Raw genomic sequence first — 24467 nt, forward strand, 5'->3', positions numbered from 1 at the left:
TGTGAACTTCAGTGGTCAATTGTCTCCATTTGAGGGCCCAATCTCCTCAGCCATAAAACAAAAGAGGTATGCCTAGCTCTAGGTGACGCCTTAGGCCAAGGAGCTGTGACACTGTCTGGTTCTGCTCAGTGATTTGCCCTGCCCCACCCAACACTCACTTGACAGCAGTGGTGAGGCGCAGGGGCCTGACGCCGGGCGTGGCAAAGCGCAGAGTGTTCATGTAAGCCACATGCTGCAGGGCATGGTTGAAGGTCTCCACATCATCCCCCTCCAGGGTGAGCAGGGACTGTGAGGGGTTCACGTGGACCTGGGCCCCAGACACAGATACAGCTGAGAGCAGGGCCGGGAGGTGGGAGAGGAAGGGAGCAGAGGTAGAGGGGTAGGGCAAGGGGGTGGGGCAGGGGGCATGCTGGGAAGAACAGGGCTAGAGGATGGGGCAATACCTTCATGCCTTTGCCCAGGCTCTCGAAATCCCTATAGTCCAGCCCCTCCCGACATGCATAGAGGCACTCGATGACCTCGCGGCTCTCCAGGCGACCTGAGCGCACGCTGAAACCAGCCAGGTAGCCATGGAAGTAGTGGTGGATCGACAAAGGGTCCCCTAGGGTAGGAACACAGGAGCAGGACGGGAGATGAGAAGACAGGAGGATGGAAAAGGACCAAGGCTGAGAGAAAGGGAAAGGAGAGAAAGAGCAGAAGAGTTGAGAAAGAAAAAAAGGAGAAATGTGGAAACCAAAAAAAAGGAAAAACGAGACATGAGAGGTGAGGGAGAAGTGAAGATAAGGGGGGAGGCTGGAGAAGAGAGAAAATGAGACAAAAGGAGACAGAATAAAGTCAGGGGAGAAGAAGAAGGGTGAAAAGTAGAAGCAACAAAGATGAGAGGGAGGAAGAGAAGGAAACAGGGCCAACAGGAGGAAAGAGTCAAAACAAGGAGGGAGGGGGAGGCGGCAGGAGAGGACGTCTTTCCAGTGACGTGCAGGGAGACCAGGATGGATGTGAGCGAGCTTCACAGATGCCCAGACCTTCCCCTCCTGCGTGTCTGACTCCTGACTCCTGCCACCTCCCTTCTACCATGTGGAAAGCCACCAAGAGAGCCCCATTCTTCATTCTGTGGGCAGGACACGATACCCAGAACCCAGCCGAGCTGCCTCTAGCCTTACCACTCCAGAAGCCCCTGCCCTGCTGTATTTCTTGGAGGCTCTGCCCCCTGGTGGCCTAGGAGGCTGTCACAGGCTGGATAGGATTTGGGGTGGAAAAGGGATCTCAGAACAGAAAGTGAGGATGAGAACTCTTTGGTCTCCAGTTCTTACACACGGAATACCTTGGGTGGTGTCTGTACTGTTGTCTCCCTTTTCCTTCTCTTTGTTCTTCTCTTCTGGGGATAAAGAAAAAAAACAGTGCTGGTGAGCTCAGGGATGTGGAGAGATTGACAGAGAGGAATTAGATGTCTTCCTCTCATCCCCATGAGTACTCTCATGCCCACATGGGACTCTAACCCTGCCCATGTATAACCTGCAACCTCTCAGCTCGGCCCCAACCCTTCTTTTGTCGTGTTCCAGCCTCTCCAGCCTCTGTTATAGAGAAGCCCCCAAATACGATATGCTGTTGAGGAAACATGTGGCTCTGGTAAGACAGACAGGCACGTGTGCACACACACACTCCCAAGAGGAGAAAAGTTTTTTTAATGGCTTAAAAGTTGGAAGACTGAGGACACTCTAAGGGGTTACTCTCCTTGAGCAGGAGAATGGGCTATGGAAGTCATCATCACTTTGATGGAACAAAGTGGAAACTGGCTGGAGTTACAGAGAGAGAGTCTGGGGATGCCTGAGAAGTTAATTCCTCCAAGTCAGAGGTGACGACCCATTGGATTAGTGGGAGATACGGGAGGGAGGCGGTCCCTTCCCATGGAGGTCTTCAGAGTCACCCTGCACAGCTGCAGAGAGACGCAGGAGGTGGCCTCAGCCGCTGGGTCAGATTGCCCTTGCTCCTCACCAGCCTACCTCCCTTCCCAAATCCTAAACCACTGGAGTCTTCACTGAGAAGCTTACCAGTCCAGCAGGCCCCAATCATGAGAGCAGGCTCCCTTCGGGGTGGGTGGATGAGGCCATTGTCATGGATGAGGGCAGGGTCGAAGGAGATGCCATCGGTGTAGAGTGTGACTGTGGGGAACTCGAGGTTCAGAGCATAGTGGTGCCACTCATCATCACAGACCTGGGAGAGTAGGGTAGGGGCAAGAGCCTCTCAGGTAATTCCTCTTCCAAGAGCTAACCCTAGGCACTGCCCCATCTCCTGGGAGACAGGGGACAGTCCCTTTATTCCCAGTTCTACCAACAGGGCTTACTAGTGCTTTGCTGCCTATCCAGCTCAAGGAATAACATCCTTGTCCAAAATCTATCAGGCAACCAACCTAGTAGCAAAGATTCCACTCTTCAGGTAAATCTTTAAAGCTATAAATATTCCTAAGAGCAGTAACACACTGTCATGAATAAATTCCCCCCCCCCAACTTATGTATTACGTATGTGTGTAAGGCACTGGAAACTCTACAGATGGGGTTTTCTTCTGTCCCCCAGGCTGGAGTGCAATGGTGCAATCATAGCCCACTGAAGCCTCAAACTCCTGGGCTCAAGCAATCCTCCCACTTCAGCCTCTGGAGTAGCTGGGACTATAGGTATGTGCCACCATGTCCAGCTAATTTTTTTTATTTTTTAGAGATGAGCTCTCACTATGTTGCCTAGGCTGGTCTTGAACTCCTGGCCTCCAGTGATCCTCTCAGACTCCCAAGTAGCTGGGATTACAGGTTATCTCTAGGATAGCTTCTAACCCAACATTAAGCACTAAAATAAATATTGCTTCCCTTTGCAGTCTCTCCTAGGGCCAGCCAAGATGGAATGGGGGATGGTCAGAGGAAAAAGGGGCAGAGAGTACTCTGCCTCATCCAGTTCCAAATGTTGGGGTCCCTCAAGGCTCAGACCTAGGCCCTCTTCTCTTTCCTGTCTACACTCTTTTCCTAGAAGTCACCTCATCTGTTGCCATGGGTTTGGGTACCATAGTTATACACTGGTAACTCCAAAATCCACATCTCCAGCCCAGAACTCTCCTCTGAATGCCAGATTCTCCACTTGGATGCCCACAAGTATCTCACATTTAACACGTGTAAGATGAAGGCCATGCCCTTTCCCAACTCCCTCAGTTTCTCCCCAGGCAGTATAAATGCTCCGTCATCCATCTAGCTGCTCAAGTGGCTGACGTAGGAGACAACTTTGATCTTCCCTTTCCCTCAGCCTCCACATCCAGTCCATTAGCAGGCGCTGTTGATCCCAGGTCCAAACAGAGCTACAAGCTGCAGGTTTCTGTGCAGTTCTCTCCATCTCCATTGCCACACATCAGTCATGTCTCCAACCCCTTTCATGAAGACTGTTGCAACAGTCCTGCTGACTGTCACCATTAGATATCTTCAATACATCCATCCCACAGTTGCCAAGGGCATCTTGTTAAAATGTAAATCTGGCCAGGCGCGGTGGCTCACACCTGTAATTCCAGCTCTTTAGGAGGCCGAGGTGGGCGGATCACGTCAAGAGATCAAGACCATCCTGGCCAACATGGTGAAACCCCATCTCTACTAAAAATACAAAAATTAGCTGGGCATGGTGGCACATGCCTGTAGTCCCAACTACTAGGGAAGCTGAGGCAGGAGAATCTCTTGAACCTGGGAGGCGGAGGTTGCAGTGAGCCAAGATCACACCACTGCACTCTAGCCTAGTGACAGAGTGAGACTCCATCTCAAAAAAAAAAAATAAATAAATAAAAAAAAAAAATAATAATAATAATAATAATAATAATAATAATAATGTAAATCTGATCAGGTCATGCCTCTGCTTTAAATCCTTCAAAAAACACTTCCCATCTCTCATATGACAAAAATCTAGACTAACCCTGCTGAAAAAGTCCGCTGTACAACCTGATCACTGCCCATCTCTGCAACTTATCTCCAGTCTTGTTCACTGTACTCCAACCGCACTGGCCGTCTTTCCATGCTTGGAACAGGCTGAGCTCTTTCTTGCCTCAGGGCCTTTGCATATGCTCTTCCCTCTTCCTGGAACCTTCCCACTCTCTTCCCACACCAGCTATTTCTCATCCTTTAGCACTAGGCTTAAATTTCCCCTCAGTCAGGTCCCCAGGGAGCACCCAATCTAAGGTGAGATCTCCTTCCCTTGCCCGCCCCATGCTCTGCCCCAGTTCCTTCCCTGCTTCTTTCAGAGCATTTCTAACAATTTATCATTTTACAGGCCTATTTACTTTTTAAAAATTTATCTCCCCAACTAAAATGTAAGTTGAATGATGGCAAAGATTTTATTTCATTCATCGTACTCCCAGAACCTAGCTGAATGACAGAGACTTAGTTGTATTTAATAGATACTGGTTGATTAAATGAGGGTGAATTGAAGAAAGGGTAACCCAGTATTTGCAATGTGTGTGGTGGGGGGTGGGAATCAAGAAACAGCAAATGGCAGACTGTCTCTTTAAAAGAGTGCCACAGACAGCAAAACTTTTGTAGACAGCCCTCAATTATCTAGTTTATAAATTATCTGGGCACTTCTCTTTCTCTCTTCTACTGCTTTTTTTTTTTTTTTGCCATTTGCTTACTCAGCCACTCCACCAGGACTTGCAAGAGAAACAGAAGGAGGTGAAAACTCAGATTAGTCCTCACTGGTCCTTGTGGTCAGCCTGGAGAACAAATAATGAAGAGGCTGCAACTGTTGGCTCAAGAGAGGATTTTAAATATTTTAATATTTTATCCATTTTTATTTATCCCTCCATAATCAGGGCTGATAATAGTGAGAATTAACATATACAGAGGGAGTGCTTTTCAGTCTACAAGGGTCTATTACATCATTTAATCCTAATGACCCTGGGATATAGAATTCTTTTGATCCCTATTTAACAGGGTTGTTTTAACCCTGAAGTTTACACATATTAACCAAGATTTCATAGCCAGCAAATTCCCTTGGCAGGACTCAAACCCAATCTGTGTACCTCAGAATGACTTATTGTCTTGATTACAACAGGCTAACTGCCTGAGAGTCAGGGATGTATATTGTTAAAGTCCTAAGTAAGAGAGAGATGGAATAAAACAAGGAGGAAATAGATGGTTGGTCAAGTTTGGTGTTAGTAGTCATTTGTTCCTTTTTTTTTTTTTTTTTTAAATCCAGAAGTGCTTTCTGTAGGGGACAAGCTTTGGGAAAAGGCAACAAGAGGACCTGGGAGTAGAATGGTCAGGGGCTGAAAGTGGAGAAGCAAAGAGAGGGCAAGGGGGAACCCAGAAAATGCTGACCCTGCCCAGAGAAGGTCCTTTCCTAAAAGTGAGTCACATCTACTCAGCCCTCCCAGGAGCCTGGCTCTGGCCTCACCTGCTCCAGCTTCCAGAGAAACTTGACTGGGCGGGCACTCTCAAGCAGGGGCCAGTAGAGAAAGGCAATCCTACAGCCGTGGACAGTCAGCGAGTAGTGAGAGAAGCCGTCCTCTGAGGGCACAGGAAGGGGATGGGGTCAAGTGCAGAGGCTGAGGCCAGAACAAGTTCAAAGCAGCAGGAAGGAGAGGACGTTGGATTCTCTTAATCCGCTCTCATTCCCTCCTTCTCTAGCATTTTCTCTCTCTCTCTCTCTCTCTCTCTCTCTGTCACACCACACACACACACACACACACACACACACACTCCGGTCCAAATGATAACCTGGGCTTCTTAGACACCCTGGCTGGCTGAGGGGGGAACGTCAGCTGGCCCACTCCATCACCAGCTCTTCATCAGTCCTTTGATTAATACATACATCATGGGTGACAACCCTTTTCACAAGAGTTGTCAAGGTCAAGAGAAATGAGGTTGCAGAAGTGGCTAGAAATGAAAGAGCAGGACAAGACTGAGCCCTCTCCAGTGAAGTAGGCCCTGCAGTTGAGGGAAGAACAGGGCTCGGAGATGGGGCCAACCAGTCCCAGGATGGGATGATCAAAGAATGGGGCACACCATTACCCAGGCTTTCCCATTGCAATGGAGGGGCTTTAATGGGAGTGGAGATGGGGGGTGGGGGCAGCCTACCACATGGTGGGACACAGAGAAGTTGACTGGGCAACTGAAAACGAGAGTAGCAGCAAGGAATCCCATTGCAGTAGGATCCAACATGTCATGTTGGGGATAAAGCACAGAATCAAGGCATATCACACCTGGCACTGGCACATCACAAATGAAGAGAGGGGAAGTGACCTGTTCACAGTCACATACTGGGCAGTGACAGAGGCAGGACAAGAAGCCAGTTTCCCTCTCTGGCTAGTGCCTGGAGGGGAGGCTCACCATTCTGGACAGTGTTACATACGATGGTTTCCTCTTCCTTCTTGCCCTTGTTGGGAGTTACGCCATGCTTCATCCAGAAGGACAGGGTGAAGTGGTCACTGAGGCTGTCCTGGGGCCCAGAGCCCAGCCCACTGGGGCCACCCAGGGGCACCTGCACAGCCTGGGTGCCGTTGAACCAGTAGATTAGGCTGCTGTCCTGGCTGTAGTGCACCGAGAGTCCTGCTGTCCAGTTGGCATTGGGGCCGGGCATGGGCAACAGATCCACCTCCCCAGTGGCAGCACCTGTGGGAGCCCCAGGAGGCACAAGTGTCAGAGCCAAGAAGCAGCAGATGGTGAAATGGGCAGGAGGCAGGGAAAGAGGGACTGATGGGAAAAGATTTCCTACAGCATGTCTCACCACCTCTTGTGGCCTTTCAAAGATAAGAGGGATGAACTCTCTTCTAAGAGTATCTCTCCAGTTAACCCATTCTCCAACTCTTCATCTCTCCCTACCATTGTTCCACCGTGCATCTGGTGACTGTCTGGTGTGACGACTATGCATCTTTGCCAAAGACTTATGTACCTACCTTTTGGGCCACAAAAGCTAACCATGTGTCACAACCTCTATGGATAAACACCTGTGGATAGCCAGAGGTGATGTAAAGCAGAGTCTTGGAAAAGTTTGGACAGAGGTTGGATGGGAAGGGATAGGCCTGAGGCAGTGTTAGGGGCACACCTACCGCAGAGTTTCCGCAGCGCCCGCTCTGAGTAGTTGTCACGGTCGCAGCCCTTGGCCACATGGCTGGTCTGCAGCTCTATGGTGGCCTGAATGTTCCAGAGTGGTTCATCACAGGTCTCCAGGCGGATACCAGGGAACAAAGCCAAGCTCCCAGCACCTGGTGCATATTCGATCCTTTTGTTCCAGCCTGCATGGGTGAGACAGAGAAGGCGATGGGGAGAGAGAAGGGTAAAGCAGCCTCCCCTCTCCATGCTCCTCTTGCCATGTCCATGGACAGTCTGGGGCTCCTGGCAGGATGGCCCGGCTAGAGTAGATAGCTGCAAGTCTGCCCCAATATCGTCCAAGCCCTAGCCTGGCCCCCGTGATTGTCAGAAGGGACAGAAAGAGAGACCAAGAAAAAAGATGATTCACAAGATGGGGCACAGTGCTGAGCTCTCACCTTGCCAGCTGGGTTTACAGGTGGGCTTCACCTGAATCTCCACCTCAGCATCATCTGCTGCCCGCTTCTTCCCACAGTCATAAGCCGTCACTGTAAACTTATAGAGCCTCTCACCACTGTACTGCAGCTTCTCTGTGTTCTCAATGTTCCCTGGGGTGGGGTCAGGAGGACAGAGCATTAGAGCACTGGAGAAAGCCCAGGGCAGTGAGGAGAGGATGTGCAAGTTCATTGGGCAGCAGGCAGGTTAGGCAGCAGGACGCTGGGAAAAAGGCGTCTGGGAGGAGAAGGCTTCATTTGGGAAGAAGGGTGAGGTGAGGGTCTGAGGGACAAAAGTGGAGAGCGCAACCCTGGGTTGTCCTGAGGGAGGTGGGTGCTCAAGGGGAACTGGGTGGCCAGGGAAGCCAGGGGTGGACTCACCGTCATTGTCAATGAGGAAAGGGGTGTTGGGTGTGAGAATCTCATAGTAGCAGATCTGGCTGTACTGGGGGGAGCAGTCACCGTCAATGGCTTCCACACGCAGGATGCGATCGTACAGCTTCCCCTCTGTCACAGCCGCACGGTACAGCCGTTCCACAAACACTGGGGCAAACTCATTCACATCGTTGACCCGCACATGCACAGTGGCCCTGCACATACCAGAGAGAAGGAGGGATGAAGACACATCAGCCAGCCTCGATATTATACATCGACATACAGCCTTGATACAGCACACCGAGGTACAGCCTGGATACGGTACATCAAGATACAGCCTTGATACCGCACACGGAGGGACAGATTCGATACCGTACACCAAGATACAGCCTCATACTGTACACCAACAAAGAGCCTCAATATGAGCACAATGAGATACAGCCTCATACTGTACACCAAGGCACAGCCTTGACACGGTACACCCATATGCCAGAAAGGAGCAAGCAGGAATCCCGATGGGGAGCCAGAGCAGGAGGGAGCCTGCCCATCTATCCCTGAGACTGAGGCAGTCAGCATGCCCCTCCCCACCCCACAGGGCACCAAGCTGCATCAAAGTCATGCCAGGGAGAGGACAGCACCAGAGGGAGGGCCCAAAGAAAGGGGGACTGATGTGGGGGATAAGGAACAAGCCCCAAGTGTACTCGGGAGCTGATTTTGATGACTTCTGCGCAAAATGCTATGGGTCAAGGTGCCAAGAGGCGGGATAAGTCATAAAATCCAGCAGGGCCTTCCTTCACAGCAGTCAGATCTGGGGGATAACCAAGGAGGATGCAGAGTAAAAGCCAAATTAAAACCAGCCACAAGAAGGGAAATGGCATTTGTACAAAGGTCACAAGTCATCTGACATGTCTGCACAGTACATGTGGGCAGTGCTGCCTCCTGAGCATGTGGCCCCTCCCTAGTTATGCACCGGGGCAAGCAGAGCTGGGTCGAGGCCCTTCATGCTGAGCCCTGCCCCCGGCCAAGACCCAGGCTCCCAGGCCCCAGAGGCAAGGGTCCTATCTTCAAATGGGAAACTGAGTCACAAAGAGCATTTTATCTCTAGTGCCTCTTAGTGGCTCAGGAATCCTGACTGAAGATCTTTCTCTTATTCTCAAATAAGAAGTTAGCTGGCAACAGGCGTAGGTGTCCCAGACCCGAGCCTCTTTCTTGCTACAACCATCCCCTGCCCACCCTCACCTAGAGCTATATGTATATGATAGGGATCGTGTGTGTGGTATACACTGCAAATAGACTGGAGGGGGCAGTTGAAAGGAATCTGGATGCATGCTGAGTGTGTTCATCCTCTTCCTTCTTGCTCTCCTCCTCAGCATTACGCCCATGTACTGAGCCCTACACCGTGTATCAGGCACTGTGGTGCATGCTTTCAACACAAACCATCTCCTTGAATCTTCACAGCAACCTTACGGAGTAGGTATCATCACAATCTCCATTTTACAGACAAGGAAAAGCAAGTCCAGAAAAGCTAGGCCGCCCAAGGTCATGAGAGGCAAAGCCAAGATTAGAGCCACTGAACTCTACTATACGTTTCTGTCACCTTGCCTGAAAGTCCCTAAATCCTAGGAACAGCAGGGGATGGGGTTCCCTAAGTCCTAAGAACAGCAGCGGGTGGGGGTGGATATTCGATGACCGCACAGACAGAGGACGGTGGGCTTGGGAGCAGGGAGGAGGACCCTGCAACACATGGGGCAGGAGACAAGGACTTCCTCACTTGTGGGACTTCTTGGTGTTGGCCCCGTCCGGGCCCTCGCCGCAGTCGTAGGCCTGGATGGTGAAGGTGTGTTCCTTCTGGGCCTCGCAGTCCACAGGCTCCTTGGCCCGGATCAGCCCCTCTCCTGTCGCCTTGTCAAGGATCACAGCCTCAAAGGGCACCCCAGACCCATGGAGCCGGAAGCCGCAGATCTCACCTGGCAAAGGGGAGAAGGGGAGGAGTGAGGCTGCTGTGTCTCCTTCCCCACCCTCAGCCTCCCCTCCTGGGGTCCAGCTCCACCTCTCCTCCCAAAGCCCTGTCCCTTCTCCTGTAGGCATAAAAGCATTAATGATCAAACACACAACTCCAAGCCCAGCTTCCCTGAGCAGCAACCTCCCAGAGCCTCCAGGCCTGAGATCTGACAAAATTATGATGTGTTTAACCCTTGCCTGGCCGTGTCCTTTTCTGGCATCCTTGACTCAATCTCCATTCTTCAATGGAGCCCATTCCCCTCCTTGAGCCCACTTTTATTTTTCCCAAGGCCTCTTCCCTTACTTTCTCATCGCTCCCAGGACCTCCCCTCCCTCCCTTGCTCTTGACCCTCCCACCCACTTTTCTCTGTCCTCCCCTGCCTTGCCATCCCCCAATCCCAATTACCTGCATAGCGCAGCGGGGCATCCTTGTCCAAGGCAAAGAGTGGTGGATTCAGCAGCACCGTGTTGTCGTTCTCCATGACGATGCCCTGGTACTCTGCCTCAATCCATGGCTTGTGCTTGTTGGCTGGCCCCACCCCAGGGAGAGAAGAGGAAGCACCTGTGAGCAGGGCCTCTACTCCCACAACAACCCTTGTTGACCCAGACAACTCACACCCCAGCACCATCACCCTTTCCACCCCCTGTAGGAGCACCTTACAGGAGGCCGGTGGTTGAGGACAAGAAATCAGCTACTAAAGGAGTCAGAGGGTCTGCGGGAGGTCATAGCCTTCTCCTATAGCAGGGTAGACAGTTCCCATGGAAACAACCTGCCCTGGGGGTGAAGAGGAGGGGATCACTATCTCCGTGGGAACCATGGTCAGGAAGTGGAGAATGTTCTTTAGGGATTTCACGTGCTAGAGAATGGAGACTGGGAACTTCAGGGAGCAGTGGTGGGCCATGAGAAGGCCCTGGGAAAGGGAAGGGATAGATTAAGGGCGGAATTGAAACTAGAAAAAGATCTAGAAGTTTCCTGAGATCCTGATTGCTTATCCTCCTCCCGACTATTTCAGTCCTGATCCCTTCACTCTGCACTTCTCCCAGCCAAGCCCCAACTTGAGGCCATTCTCCCAGAACACAGCATGGAGAGAAAGGAGAGAAGTGAAGATATATAGGACAGAGGGAGGGGGCAGAGAAGGGCAGGAATGGAGCAGAGGAATCCATGCTGAGCAACTGGACCCAGCAGAGCTGTCATCCTAAGGGATTATCGGGCTGGCCTAGAAACACGACAAATCCCGTCCCTGCTTCCCACCCCCACACCCAAGAGAACACATTTGAAACCAGCACATTTCTATGTCCTCCACAAGACCATCAAACCACATTCCCTGAAACCCACTTTTTATACAGAACTCAATCCCAGTTCTTATCTACCCCACCCCTCTTCCCTTCAACCACCAGCCAATTCAGAATGGATGTGGGACTCATCAGACTCCAAATCTCCCCATCTTCTACCAGATTCAGCCTGGTGAGGGGCTGTGGGGAAGCATATTTCCTCCCCTTCCACATCACCCCCCACCCCAGCCTCCACGCTTGCTCTATCTAATCCCATCATCATGCCAACACCCAGGCTCCCAAAGCACACTCATGAGGCAGAGGGAAACTGAGTCACCAAAAGCAACCTCATCCCCAGTATCTCACGGTGAGCAAGAAACCCTGATTTCCATTCTCTCCTCCAACCACACACCAGGAAGCCTTTGGCATGGGAAGGCTTTCTTACTGATGACCACCATAACCCCTTCCTGAATGCTGAGGAGAAAGCCACAAGATGGTGCACAGGAGGCGGTACAGGAAGTGGCAGGAGGCTAGGAGGCGAGGCTGAGGTCAGAGATGCAGGTGAGGAAGAGAGCGTGATGGAAGGGCAGGGCTGGGTGCCTTCTGCACAGCTCCCCCTCCCACCCTGCTTGTCTTCCCAGGTCTCTGAGCCTCTGTCTCCTCTCCTCCTGGCCCCCTGCGGTCTCCGCGTTTGCTCCCTTTCACTCCTAGGCTCCCGGGCTCCTCCTTGACTCACTCTTTTCCTGATTTTCCTCATTCCTCCCTCTTTTTTCTGCCTCCACCTTTACCCTTTTCCATCCCCTCCTTACCCCCTCCCACGCCTCATCTCCGGTCTTCTCCTTCTCAGCTTTCCCTCTCACTACTCATTTAGCGCCCCCCACACACCCACTTCTGCCCTTTCCTGCCAGTCTCCATCCGTTTCCACCTACCTGAGCCCTCTGCCCGCAAGCCCTCCCTCCCGTCCTCCCTCTCCGTCTGTCCGACAGCCCCGCCCAGCTGAATGTATCCGCTGTCTGCCAGAGAGGGCAGCTCTGGTAACCCACAGCCCAGCTGATGCAGGCATAAGGGTATGAATGCAGAGGCACACGCAAAAACAAACGTGCTCCGAATTGCTGAACTGCAGCAAATACTTTCTCCCCAGGATGGGATGGAGGCGAAGCAGATGGATCTGCCACACACCCTTAGCATGCGCCAGTGAAAGGGAGAGCCGCGGGGAGAGGCATATCACCCGCTCGGGGGCAGTCCTTCCCAGACCCGAGGTAGCCACCAGCGTGTAGAAATGGGGAAAGGGGAGAATAGAGACCCCAGGACGGGAATGGAGACCAAATGGGAGCAAGATGACCAGCAAGAGAAACGCATGGGTAGAGATGGACCAGAAAGGAAGATGCAGCTGGGGGAAGAGAAAGAGAGGAGACGGAGCAGGTCTGAGAACATGGATGGGAAGGCGGGTGATCAGAAGAGGGCCAGACACCTGTCAGGTGCCAGGGAACCTCGACACCTCCTTCCCACCCCTACCCCGCACGGTGCTGCCCGACGCCCCTCTTTTAGTACCCCCCACCCCCACCTCACTCACCTTTGTTACAGGAGCAGGACGCGAGCAGAGAGGCCAGCAGAAGGGGCAGCAGCAGGAGGGTCATGGTGCGGCGTGGGGCAGGGCAGGGCCAGGCGTTTGCCTCCCCTAGGAGCCTCCAGCCTGCGGATTCCACCTTGCGGGAGGGATACAGGGGGTCTCCAAGGAGCGGGGTACAGCAGGGCAGGGACGGAAAGGAGCCTGCCGCCCACACTAGTGCATAAAGCGGGCCTGGGCAGATCCCAATCTGGGTAGCTGAGGCGGGGGACTTGCAGCGGCTTCCCGTTTCCCCCAGCCCAGCGTCCTCACTCTCTCACTCCCACCCCAACCCCGCTACTGCAGGATGACGTCAGCACAGCGGGGCAACGATTGACGGGGCCGCCGGCCAATCAGGTGACTGGGGGGGGACCAGGTGCTGCAGCGGGGGAGGGAGCCAATGAGACTGGGGCGTCGGGGCTGGAGAGCTTCAGGGCTCCTTCCCCTGGCTGCAATTTGGGGGAGCCGAGGAACTGCGGGGGCTGGGGAGGAAGCTGGAGAGCCACGGAGGGGGTGGGAAAGAAGGGGGACGTGGAGAGAAAAAAGCCAGAAGCCAGGGGGTGGGGAAGAGAGACGTCAGCGGGACCTGAGGGCGGCCAGGAGGGGTGGCACCGCGTCACCCCGCCCCCCAACTCTGCATTAACCTCTTTCCACAGCCCCTTCCATCCACAGATCCCTGCTGCGTGCCCTCTGGGAAGGGTGAAGTAAAACCCTCAGTCTGAGCCTGAGAAATCCTGGCATTTGTAGCCCAGGGCTGCGAGGAAGCCACAGGGCGGTCCGCAGGGCGGTAGCGAGGCTCTGGGACCCAAGGAGGGGCAGGACGTCGTGCACCCCTCGCGCGCGCACCTGTCGGGACCGGCCGCCTCCTCCCGCCTACCTGCCCTGACTCCTTCGCCCCGAATTTCACCTTAAACCATGATGAACCAAGCCCAGTGGATTCTGAAGCCCGGGACGATGGCAGGTTCGAGAGAGAATTGGGCAGCTGGGGTCGGGGCACAATATTATTTAGGCGCCTCCACCCCACCTTCACAGAAATACATCTGGAAAGCATGGGCTGTCCTAGGGCTGGGGACTGGGGGTTATGGTCTCATCGATGACTCAGAGGGAGAGAAAACCCTCTGGGTCCCAAGCCAAACAGAATAAAATTTTTCAGAATAGCCAACAAACTCCTCTCTGGCTGTCTGTTCCGGACTTTGAACTCAGCACCCCTCGGGCTCCACCTCCCTCCTAATAATGGCTCTTTATGACCAAGAGTCTGGAATGCCACTTTGGGGTCCCAGTTGAGCACATTACCTGAGGGAGCTTTGGGAGCCAGGCCTACAGGGTGCTCTTCATGGTGGCTCCTGGGCAGCTGGCTATCCTCACCCCCTCCCCTCACATCTTCCAACATCACTCAGTCCCAGGATCTCAGGATATTGTTGGAACTCATCTCCACCTCACACAGCCAGACCAGCCTCAAGTGTCTCCCAGGAAAGACTGCCCCTGAGGCCCTGGGACGGTTCCCAAGCCTGCCAGAAATGAGGTGGAGGCCAAAACTGACCTTCGGATGGCTCGAGTCTTGGATGCCTGACAGCCCCAGATCCTGCTCCAGGTTCCTTCCTCAGGAAAAGCCAAGGTCAGGCACAACTTTGCCAAATCCCTGCCCCTCCTTCAGGCTGGAGACACCACCCCCAAACTCACCATGCGGGGAGGGAGGGTCTAGTAGGGACTCTTACTGCAACAGCGCCCCAGCCTTATAAAAAGCCCTGGTAACCCGGGCCGTTATACATCCTGTCTTTGTGTGTGGGGCTGGCTGGAGTCTCTCAGCCTCACCTGCCAGACAACACCCCCTCCCTCCTTACCCTGTCTCCTGCATTCTCCTGAAACCTTGATCCACATAATGCCTCCCAACCTCACTGGCTACTACCGCTTCGTCTCGCAGAAGCACATGGAGGACTACCTGCAAGCCCTAAGTAATGGCCTCGCCCTCCCAGACCCCTGTCACTCCCTTTCTCCCCTCTTCCTTCCTGCTTCTTGGTCCCATGGAGAAGAGGGAATGCCCGGGGTTAGGCACTGTGGAAAGGCTCAGGCGGCTGGCACCAGACCCGGGATCCATTTCTAACCAGGCACTGGTAGGAGGGGGTGAATCCACAGTCCCAGACCCAAAGAAGGGAAACTCACAGCCTGGAGGGGCTGCTGCAGGCAGAGGAGCTCCTGGCTGGGTAGCAGCACCCCTACTAACAGGCAGCCCCCACAGACATCAGCTTGGCTGTGCGGAAGATCGCGCTGCTGCTGAAGCCGGACAAGGAGATCGACCACCAGGGCAACCACATGACGGTGAGGACGCTCAGCACCTTCCGAAACTACACTGTGCAGTTCGATGTGGGAGTGGAGTTTGAGGAGGACCTCAGGAGCGTGGACGGACGAAAATGCCAGGTACATTTCCCCTGGGTGGGCGGTGGCCGGAAGGAGGCATCACAGGAGACTCCTAACAACATGGGGCAAAACAAAGTGACCTTCCCCAGCCAGAGCAGCGGGGAGGAGGGGAATGGTCACCACAGCAGGGAATGCGGTCCCCAGGATGCCAGACTCCAGAACTAACAGGTCCTGGTGCTCCCCGTCTCTCTCCCACTTCTTCCCTGCCCCCTCTTATCACCAGCCCAAAGGGCAAAGAACAGGCCAACCCAGACCGAAGAGCAAACATTTGCCCACCCTCCAGCCTGTGACACTGTTGGTCACCCAGAGTCTCTTTTACTTTAGCATCAATAACTTCACTCTCCTGCACTTCTTTCTACTTCTTACATATTCCTTCTTAGCCTCCTTTGCAGATCCTAGTCCTCCTATTAATCCTTTAAACTGGAGTTTTCTCCCCAGAGTTTTGTTCTTAATGTCTTCTCCCTTTTGTCTGTCCACTATCCATAGGCTAAATCATCTACACCCATGCCTTCTGCTTCCATCTATAGGCTGCCCTTGGCATGAATTTTCCAGCCACAGCCATCTCCTGAGCTCCAGGGCAATGTTTTCAACTGCCTACAAAATACAGTTGGCCCTCCATATTCACGGGTTCTGCATCCACAGCTTCAGCAAACTGCAAATGGAAAATATTTGGGAAAAATAAAAATAAAAAATAACCATACAAAATGATACAAACAAGAGATAATACAGTATAGCAACTATTTACAGAGCATTTACATTGCATTAGGTATTATAAGTAATCTAGAGATGATTTAAAGCATATGGGAAAAGGCTGGGCGTGGTGGCTGACACCCATAATCCCAAGACTTTGGGAGGCTGAGGCAGGCAGATCACTTGAGGCCAGGAGTTCAAGACCAGCCTGGCCAACATGGTGAAACCTCGTCTTTACTAAAAATACATAAATTAGGCCAGCGAGGTGGCTCACACCTGTAATCCCAGTACTTTGGGAGGCCAAGGCGGGCGGATCACCTGAGGTTAGGAGTTTGAGACCAGCCTGACCAACATGGAGAAACCCCATCTCTACTAAAAATACAAAAAATTAGCCAGTCGTGGTGGTGCATGCCTGTAATCCCAGCTACTCAGGAGGCTGAGGCAGGAGAATCACTTGAACCTGGGAGGCAGAGGTTGCGGTGAGCCAAGATCGCACCACTGCACTCCAGCCTGGGCAACAACAGTGAAATTCTATCTCAAAAAAAAAAAAAATACAAAAGTACAAAAATTAGCCGGGCATGGTGGCGCATGCCTGTAATCCCAGCTACTTGGGAGGCTGAGGCAGGAGAATTAATTGAACCTGGGAGCCAGAGGTTGCAGTGAGCCAAGATCACGCCATTGCATTCTAGTCTGGGTGACAGAGCAAGACTCTGTATCAAAATAATAATAATAAAGTATACAGGGGGATGTACGTAGTTTCTCTACAGATACTACGCCATTTTATTCAGCAGATTTAGTGGGGTGGGGGTCCTGGAACCAATTTCCGTTTGAATGCCAAGGTCAAATTCAAATTCACTGTCTTCCTATCCAAACCTACCCCACTTTTATATCTACTCTCTCCACTAATGGCAATAACCAGCCAGGCCAGAGACCTGGGAGTCATGGTCAATATCTATTGTTTCCTTACCTCTAGGCTCCCAGCACACACACACACACACACACACACACACACACACCACCACATCTGATTGGCCAAGAAATCTTTGTAGCTTTTCTGCATTACCCAGTATAGCAGCTGCTAACTTCAGATGGCCGTTGAATACTTGAAATGTAAACTAGTCCAAATCTAGATGCCGTAAGTGGACTTTCGGACAATGCCAAATAAAAAGAAGCATTTTGGAAATGTTTATGTTGGTCGCATGCTGAAATAATAATATTTTGAATATTTTTGGTTAACTAAAATATATTATTTAAATTAATTTCCCCTATTTCTCTTTACTTTTCTAATATGGCTCCTGACCCATTTTATTTCTCTTGAGCATCACTCTTCTAAATGGCTCTCCTGTGTTCCCTCCTAACCTTTCTCTATCACCACCCTAATTCAGGCCTTCGTTTCTCACCTGGTGCCTGAAATTGTTTTTTTGTGTGGTTTTTTTTTTTTTTTTTTTTTTGGTAGAGATGGGGTCTCACTGTGTTGCCCAGGCTAGTCTCAAACTTTTGACTTCAAGTGATTCTCCCACCTCAGCCTCCCAAATGCTGGGATTACAGGCCTAAGCCACTGCACCCAGCTGGTTCTCAGGCTTAACCCTCCTCTAATCTGCATGCTGTAGCCACAGGGTCTACCTAAAATATAAATGTGATCATGTCACTCTCTGACTTACACCCTTTCAGTGATTATCTATTACATTACATCATCTATTACACTTAACTCAGCACACAAGGGTCTCTGTGAATCAGCTCTTCAATTGCCTGCACCACATATACTCCAGGTTAGAGCCCTTCAGAACTAATTGCCTTTCTCTTTTACTGCTATTTCTAGCTGTTTCTTTCCTTGCTAGAAATTTCTCATTCTCTCCAATCTAATTAACTCCCAACTTCCTTAAAGATTTCACTCTGCCCACCCCACTGCCATCCCTCACTCTTGCCTGGTGTCACAGTTACCTATTTACTGATCCTCTATCTCTTCAAGACTCTGAGCTCCTTGTTTGGGGCCTGTCCTATGGGAGAACTCAATAAAGGTTGATTGGAATGCTCAGGCCCAGAGGGGTTGACCCTTTATTTCTAAGGATACTTCAGCTGTTCTTGAAACCAAGAAAGAGGAGAAATGAGATTACCTGGTAGGATTCCCAACCAATCTCTCTTTTTTCTCAAAAGTCCCTCTAGGTCAGCCAGAAGTATCCAGAGGAAAAAGTCTCCATTCTTCATAAATGCCCTCGCCAGTTTCACCTCTACTTATCCTGCTACCACCCCTGCTCTCCCCTAAAGGTCGCTGTAGACAACTTTGGGCCCCCCTCGGTGACCTTTAGGAGTGGGAAGCTGGGTGATGGTTCATGCCTATAGTCACAGCACTTCAGGAAGCGGTGGCGGGCAGATCACTTGAGCTCAGGAGTTTAAGTCCAGCCTGGCCAACATGGAGAAACCCTGTCTCTACTAAAAATACAAAAATTACCCGGGTGTGTTGGTGCACGCCTGTAATCCCAGCTACTCTGGTAGCTGAGGCATGAGATTCACTTGAACCCAGGAGGCAGAGGTTGCAGTGAGCCAAGATCCTGCCACTGCACTCCAGCCTGGGTGACAGAGCAAGACCTTGTCTCAAAAAAACAAACAAACAAACAAAAAAACCGGGGGCAGGGAGGAGTCCTGCTGAATCAGAGCAGCTCCCTCACTCAGTGGAGGGGCTGCAGCAGACAGTATCTGCTGTGGAGTAAAAGGGGGAGCCCACTCAGAGTGAGATGGGAAGCATTTTGAGTGTCCTGCCTCCCAATCTTTCTTTATTCCCTCTTTCCGCTATAGACCATAGTAACCTGGGAGCAGGAGCAGCTGGTGTGTGTGCAGAAAGGGGAGGTCCCCAACCGGGGCTGGAGACACTGGCTGGAGGGAGAGATGCTGTATCTGGTAAATGGGGTGGGGGCTGGGTGTCTGGGAGAAGGGCCTCCAGCTATGAGGCATCCCCTTGTCCAAACCAGATAGGGTCACCACTCTTCCCCCAGCCCAGCCCCAATCCCTGTCCAAGGAATTGACCAGGGAGGGAAAGCAAAAGCACTGGGAGGAGTGGGGAGAAGAAGAAACAGAGTGGCCAAGGTGGGCCCTGGCTACAAGTCGGATGAATGCCCATAAATCATCACTGGAGAGATGGAGGCTTCAGCCACTCACATCCCCTGACCCAGCCACCTTCCTTCCTGAGGGGTGGAAAGTTGAGGATGTGAAATAGTGATACAATTGCTCATACATCAAACACTCAAGCTGCTGTATCCGGAAGGAGTAAATGGAGGTCAAGGACCTTGAGAAAGGGGCTCTGGCTGGCAAAAGCCCTCTTTCTCTCTCCCCCTCACTTCCCCTCTCTCCCCAGGAACTGACGGCAAGGGATGCAGTGTGCGAGCAGGTCTTCAGGAAGGTCAGATAGCCAGAGAGGAGCCGAGATCCCTCTAGACAGCACCAGCCCGCAGACCCTCTTGTTGTGCCCCCTTCAAGCCCAGATTGTGCCAGGTCAGCTGTCCCTTCCTCTGGCCACCTTCCCTCCCTCTGGGTCCCTCCTCACCCCTCCCCGTGTTAATCTGTAACTTGCAGCCCCCAGGCCAAAGTCCTTTCTCAAACGCCACTGCCCAATAGTGACCTCACTTCCATGTCAAGGTCTGGCCTCCCAGACAAAGGGAAGAAGCCCCTGAGAACAACCAATCTCCGCTCTCTCCTGTCCATTTCACCTCTTCTTTTCCTTCTAAGAAAGAACTAAGCTTTGGGCATTTGGCGATTAGTGAAAATTCTATCCTGATGGACTTCTGGAAAACTGTGACTGGGGTTCAAGAGTTTAAACAGCGGCTACCGGCAGAGTCTTTTTGTCCATTTCTTTGTCCTTATTCTTGAGAAAGCCTCATGTGCTCAACAAAACCAGGCCCAAGACACAGCCCCACACACACAGAGTTCAACGGACTCCACGGTTCTGACATCTGAAGGCATCTGGCTATTTGATACTTCCATCCTATGTGTCAGGAAAGAGGGATGGAATGGGGTAAGACCTTTGTGCAATGCTTGGGGAGGCAGGGTGCTTCTAAATGGTGACCTGTCCTCCGTGTCTGCTTTGGGAAGGGCAAGCAGCAAGAAAGCCAGAAAAAGCTGAAAAAGGAAGTAGACGGAGGATGTGAGGTCAAGGAATAAAAGACAGGAATCCAGGAGTGAGAAGCCCTGCAGTCCTGGCTATAGGGACCCTCTGCTCAAAGGCCAGCAAGGCTGGAGACCAGAGATAAAGAGGAGAGCTGAGGACAGCAAGGGTCCCAGAGTTGCTGCCTTGGAAAACAGCCCAGAAGGGTGGAGCTGGCTCAGGGTCAAGGCCAGCTCCAGCCTCTGGCCTCCTCAAAACCTCCAGGGGCCTTGGTTCTTTCAGAATAAAAGTCCTAGGGGGCGCAAGTATCAGAGAGAAGAGGGCTGAATGTGAGGGTGGGAAAAGAGCCTGGGGGAAGGGTTGAGGGAGATGGAAAGTCCCTGGCCCTCATCGGATGAAGACTTTTGCCCCATCTTCCTGCAACGGCTGGGCCCCCCACGCACACAAGACAGTCACTAGGGCTCTGGTCAAGAACTAGGCTTGCGATACTGATCCTACCACATGCTCTGGAATGAATTTGGAATAGAAAAAAAATAAAAAGGAACTCAGGGTTGAATGGAAAATCTTATTCTCTGCCCAACCTCTCTGCAGATGTCCCCAGTAGAGTGGAAAGCCCCTTCTTTGCAAAGCCACCCAGCAGAAGCTCTGAGGGCTGCTGGAATCCAACTTGTCCCATTCCAAGGCACAGGAGGATGCTCCGTGTGTACTCACCCATCGCCCTCATCTCCAGATCAACACAGTGTCCTTGCTCTTGAGTTCACAGTGCATGTCCAAGCCTCTTCCCACAGGACGGTCCTCCATGCCCTTCAGTGACCATGCTGGTCAATGGAGTCTCGGCAGAGGCCTTGACTCAGGAGCTTGTAGGCCCCCATGGTGGGTTTTTCTAAATATTTTTATATACTTTTATTTTTCCCCCAAAGTTTGACGCTTCTTACCACGGTGGTTTTAAGACCCAAGCTAAAGTGGGCTCAATCCCTCAAAACTCCCCGTGATGTGGGCGTCCAGATCATGGCCACTGCAGGTCCCCATCCTCCACTCGACCACACTTCTCCAGGGGCCAGACCCCACCAAGAGGCCTGGAGACCCCTAAGGGAGCACAAGCATCAGGGGAGGAATACGCAGCTTCAGAGGCATCTCCAAGAGGGTGGGGGCTCGACCTGCAGAGGGGAGGGGATCGCTGTGGAAAGCTGGAGCTGCTGTTTCCCCTGTGGGCAGCAGGGGGCGCTACGCACCGCAGCAGAAGCCAGGGATTCTCCAAATTCAATCCTCCCTCCTCCACCACCTTCTCGGATATTCCATTCCCACCACACACACACACACAATCCATGTCCTCATCCTCACAAGACCCTTACCCCTTATTCAAATCAGGTTCCATCTGTCCTCAGAGGGAAGAGAGAGTCACCAGAGGGACCAAGATGTGAGTAGAGAAAGGGCAGGGGAGGGGACGAGGGCCACAGACAGGTGGGTCCCACACCAGACCCTCCCAGGGACACACAAAGTTGTGGAGTTGACTCGGTTGGCCAGAGTCTTAAACCCCAGGGATATGATCAGGAATCCAAAATGTTTATTTCCATGTGAGATGGAATCACTCTGCTAAGTCAGCCCAGTGCAGGCCCCTGCCCCACTCCCACTCCACCAAGCCCAGATTCCGGCTACTCCAGATGGTCCCTGAGAGTCTGCAAAGACCAAAGGTCAATTCAGAGCCCTCTCCCCAAAATAAACTGAGCAAAAGTGGATGGGAAGGATGGGTACAGGTGTGTGTCCTGTGAAGCAGAGGACCATGTGCTGCCCAAGGACTTGGGCTCCATCCCACCGGGGGTCCCAAGAGGAGGCAGAGCAACAAGGTCTAGCCGTGTACCCCTCCCAGCTGCCCACCTCTCCCCTCGGCCACCACCTCCCACATGACCCTGACGCCTACGTGCCCAGGCCTGTATGTTGAAAAGGAGCTCAGGCAGAAGCAGGAAATGCCTCAGCTCTAAAGCACAAAGACCATCCCGGGTCTGATCCTGTAACTTGGTGGGACCACTTATAGGCAGCAGGGAACTCCTAGAGGCCACCACAGATCCCAAGATCCCAAGAGACAGCAGAGGCATGACCATTTTGGTCCCTTTCCCCCACCCTAATGTCACTCCCTAAGATGCAGGAACCACATCTGGTCTAGCCTTAAGTACCCCAAGTAAGAGGCCTGGTATCCCCAGCATGCGGAGGATGGAGATGAGGGTGGGGGCTGCCCCTTCCCTCCCCACTCCTCCAGCAGCTCCCCGCTCTTCCACAGGGTGCACTTCCTCCCCTAGAGCCTGCTGCTCCCACCTGGCCTGGGACCACTTTTTCTTTTTCTTTTTTTTTTTGAGACAGAATCTTGCTCTGCCGCCCAGGCTGGAGTGCAGTGGTGCAATCTCAGCTCACTGCAGCCTCCGCCTCCCAGATTCAAGTGATTCTCGTGCCTCAGCCTCCTGAGTAGCTGGGACTACAGGCGCGTGCCACCAGGCCCAGGTAATTTTTTTGTATTTTTAGTACAGACTGGATTTCACCATGTTGGCCAGGCTGATCTCGAACTCCTGATTTCAAGCACTCTGTCCACCTCAGCCTCCCAAAGTGCTGGGATTACAGGTGTGAGCCACCACATCAGCCATGAGGCCACTTTCATAACCCTCAACCAGCTCTCTGGGAAGTCTCCCCGGCTCCCTCTCCCTGGTGTAACACCCTCAGTCATGACAGTACCCATGCTGTCAGGGTCCCTCGGGACTCACCCTGCACATCCTGGGGCTACGTCCATGATTCTGGGCAGGTGAGAATCAGGGAGACCTTGTAGGTACAGCAGGAGGTGAAGGGCAAGAGGTAAGGAGATCTGGTGGGCAAATCCAGGTGCCCTGTAAAGGACTGCGATATAACTGATCTGAGTTTGCATGGAGAACAGAAAGAAAGAAACAACGGTGGTAGCCAAGGCCTCTGAGGCCAGGGTGCAAGGAGTACCCAGAGATCCCTGCCTTCCCAGGGGCCAGAATCGGCACTCTCCAGGCCTGCCCCCTCTCCCCAGGCCTCAGCCAACAGGATGGCATTGCTCTGTGAGAACCTGTGCTCCATGCTGAATACGCACCCCCACTAGAGGCCACTTAGGTACCAGGGGGATAAAACGTAGCTGACCTTCCACACTCACCTTTCCAGCAAAAACAAGAAGGACCTCCATCTTTCTTAAGGGCTTCCTGACCCACCAACTAGCTGGGGGTGAGCCTCCTGCCTCCCCCTACCCAACCCTTTCCCAAGCTCCCTTCCCTCTGCCCTCACTTTACTCTGGCCACCAGGGAGAGGAGGCAGCTCTCAGAGCCTCTGTTCTGTTCCCCGTGGGCAGAGGGTCACCAGCATAGCCAGGCCATTGGGTTCATGGACAAATCACTTGCCTCAGGCTCTAGAGGAACCTAAAATGCCACCCCAAATTGGGAGGCAGTGCTGCATAGTGGCCAGGCAGGAAATGCCACCTATTATTAGCTGCAGGAGTATATACAAATCGCCAGCCTTCAGCAAATGAGCCACATTGGCCAGCCCACAAGGCAACACCAAGAGTATTTCCTTCCTGCTGGGAATTTTGTGAAGACTGCACGCACATTCAGCAGAGGGCCTGGAGTGGAGTGCGCCCTGACAGATGCTGGCTATCATTCCTTGCACTATTCCCTGCCTCTTCACCTGATGACTGAAATTCTCTTAACTAGAAGCAAAGCCTTGTGTTCTTCAGTTAAGGACAAGGCATCAAGTGCACTACCCTTGAGGTTACACAGTGACATATTTACACCGAAGTGTAAGTGACACATACCAGAGAATGGGGGCTAGTGTAGCCATCATCTTGCTGTCCAGGCAGGTAAACCATCTGGGGGTGACAAGGATGAAGGGGAGTTGCCTCCCCAAGGGATCCATATCCAGAGTCTCTCATTGCAGCCCACCCCCATCCCCAGAGAAGGATGCCTGGGCTCCCCGAGACAGCATTGCCCTCCAGAGCCCCTGCTGCAACAGCCACTCTAGCCTTCCCACCCACGGAGAGAAGGCTTCAATGCAGGAGAAAAGGGATGATGCAGGGACAGCTGCCCAGCCCAGTGCTACTGCAGTGATGGCTGCACAGTCATCAGCTCCATCCACCCCGACCCCCCAGCCCTTGGGACTCCCTCATCCCCCACAGTACGTACTGAAGCTATCTCATTCAAGGTGCCGGGCACCGGTAGCAGAGACCACATCCCAGGCCTGGACTCCCCCAGTCACCAGCTGCAAGTACTGCCACTCTCCCCTGACCCTCCCAGCTGCTCCCCTCCTCCCTATGACAGCTGAATACAGGAGCCAGCGCCCTCCCCCTGCCCTGGAGCTTCCTCATGCCTCCCTCTTCTTGAGAGGCCTCCACCCTCCTGGCCCTGGTCTCCTGCAGGATATCTCGCCATCTTTCTTCTTCCTCCTCCTCCTCCTCCTCCTCTTCTTCTTCTAAAACGTTTTTT

At 52.6% G+C, this 24467-nt stretch overlaps 2 protein-coding genes across 5 annotated transcripts in view; one reads left to right on the top strand and one right to left on the bottom strand.

Annotated features, from left to right (window-relative positions):
• Positions 1–13948, bottom strand: part of CLSTN3 (calsyntenin 3) — a 29666-nt gene extending 15718 nt beyond the window's left edge. The window contains exons 1-12 of one of the 3 annotated variants that reach the window (XM_030804708.1): positions 12759–13948; positions 10320–10442; positions 9684–9879; positions 7919–8127; positions 7502–7651; positions 7064–7249; positions 6345–6626; positions 5410–5522; positions 2049–2211; positions 1322–1375; positions 444–601; positions 159–307 (exon numbers count right to left, since the gene is read on the bottom strand). In XM_030804708.1, the coding sequence (XP_030660568.1) occupies positions 159–307; positions 444–601; positions 1322–1375; positions 2049–2211; positions 5410–5522; positions 6345–6626; positions 7064–7249; positions 7502–7651; positions 7919–8127; positions 9684–9879; positions 10320–10442; positions 12759–12822 (1847 nt within the window). In that variant the 5' untranslated portion in view covers positions 12823–13948. The other 2 variants (XM_030804709.1, XM_030804707.1) reach the window with 2 other exon arrangements.
• Positions 13460–19726, top strand: RBP5 (retinol binding protein 5). 2 transcript variants are annotated; one of them, XM_030804711.1, is made up of 5 exons: positions 13460–13752; positions 14189–14406; positions 15028–15206; positions 18690–18791; positions 19246–19726. In XM_030804711.1, the coding sequence occupies exons 3-5, from the start codon at positions 15102–15104 to the stop codon at positions 19297–19299; spliced, it is 261 nt and encodes an 86-aa protein (XP_030660571.1). In that variant the 5' UTR covers positions 13460–13752; positions 14189–14406; positions 15028–15101; the 3' UTR covers positions 19300–19726. The 2 variants fall into 2 exon arrangements, with proteins under 2 accessions (XP_030660571.1, XP_003273835.1); XM_003273787.4 differs by lacking the exons at positions 13460–13752; positions 14189–14406 and adding an exon at positions 14563–14743.
• Positions 19727–24467: the final 4741 nt, after the last annotated feature.

This window comes from Nomascus leucogenys, chromosome 23 (assembly GCF_006542625.1).
Source record: "Nomascus leucogenys isolate Asia chromosome 23, Asia_NLE_v1, whole genome shotgun sequence".
Taxonomy (NCBI): Eukaryota; Metazoa; Chordata; class Mammalia; order Primates; family Hylobatidae; genus Nomascus; species Nomascus leucogenys.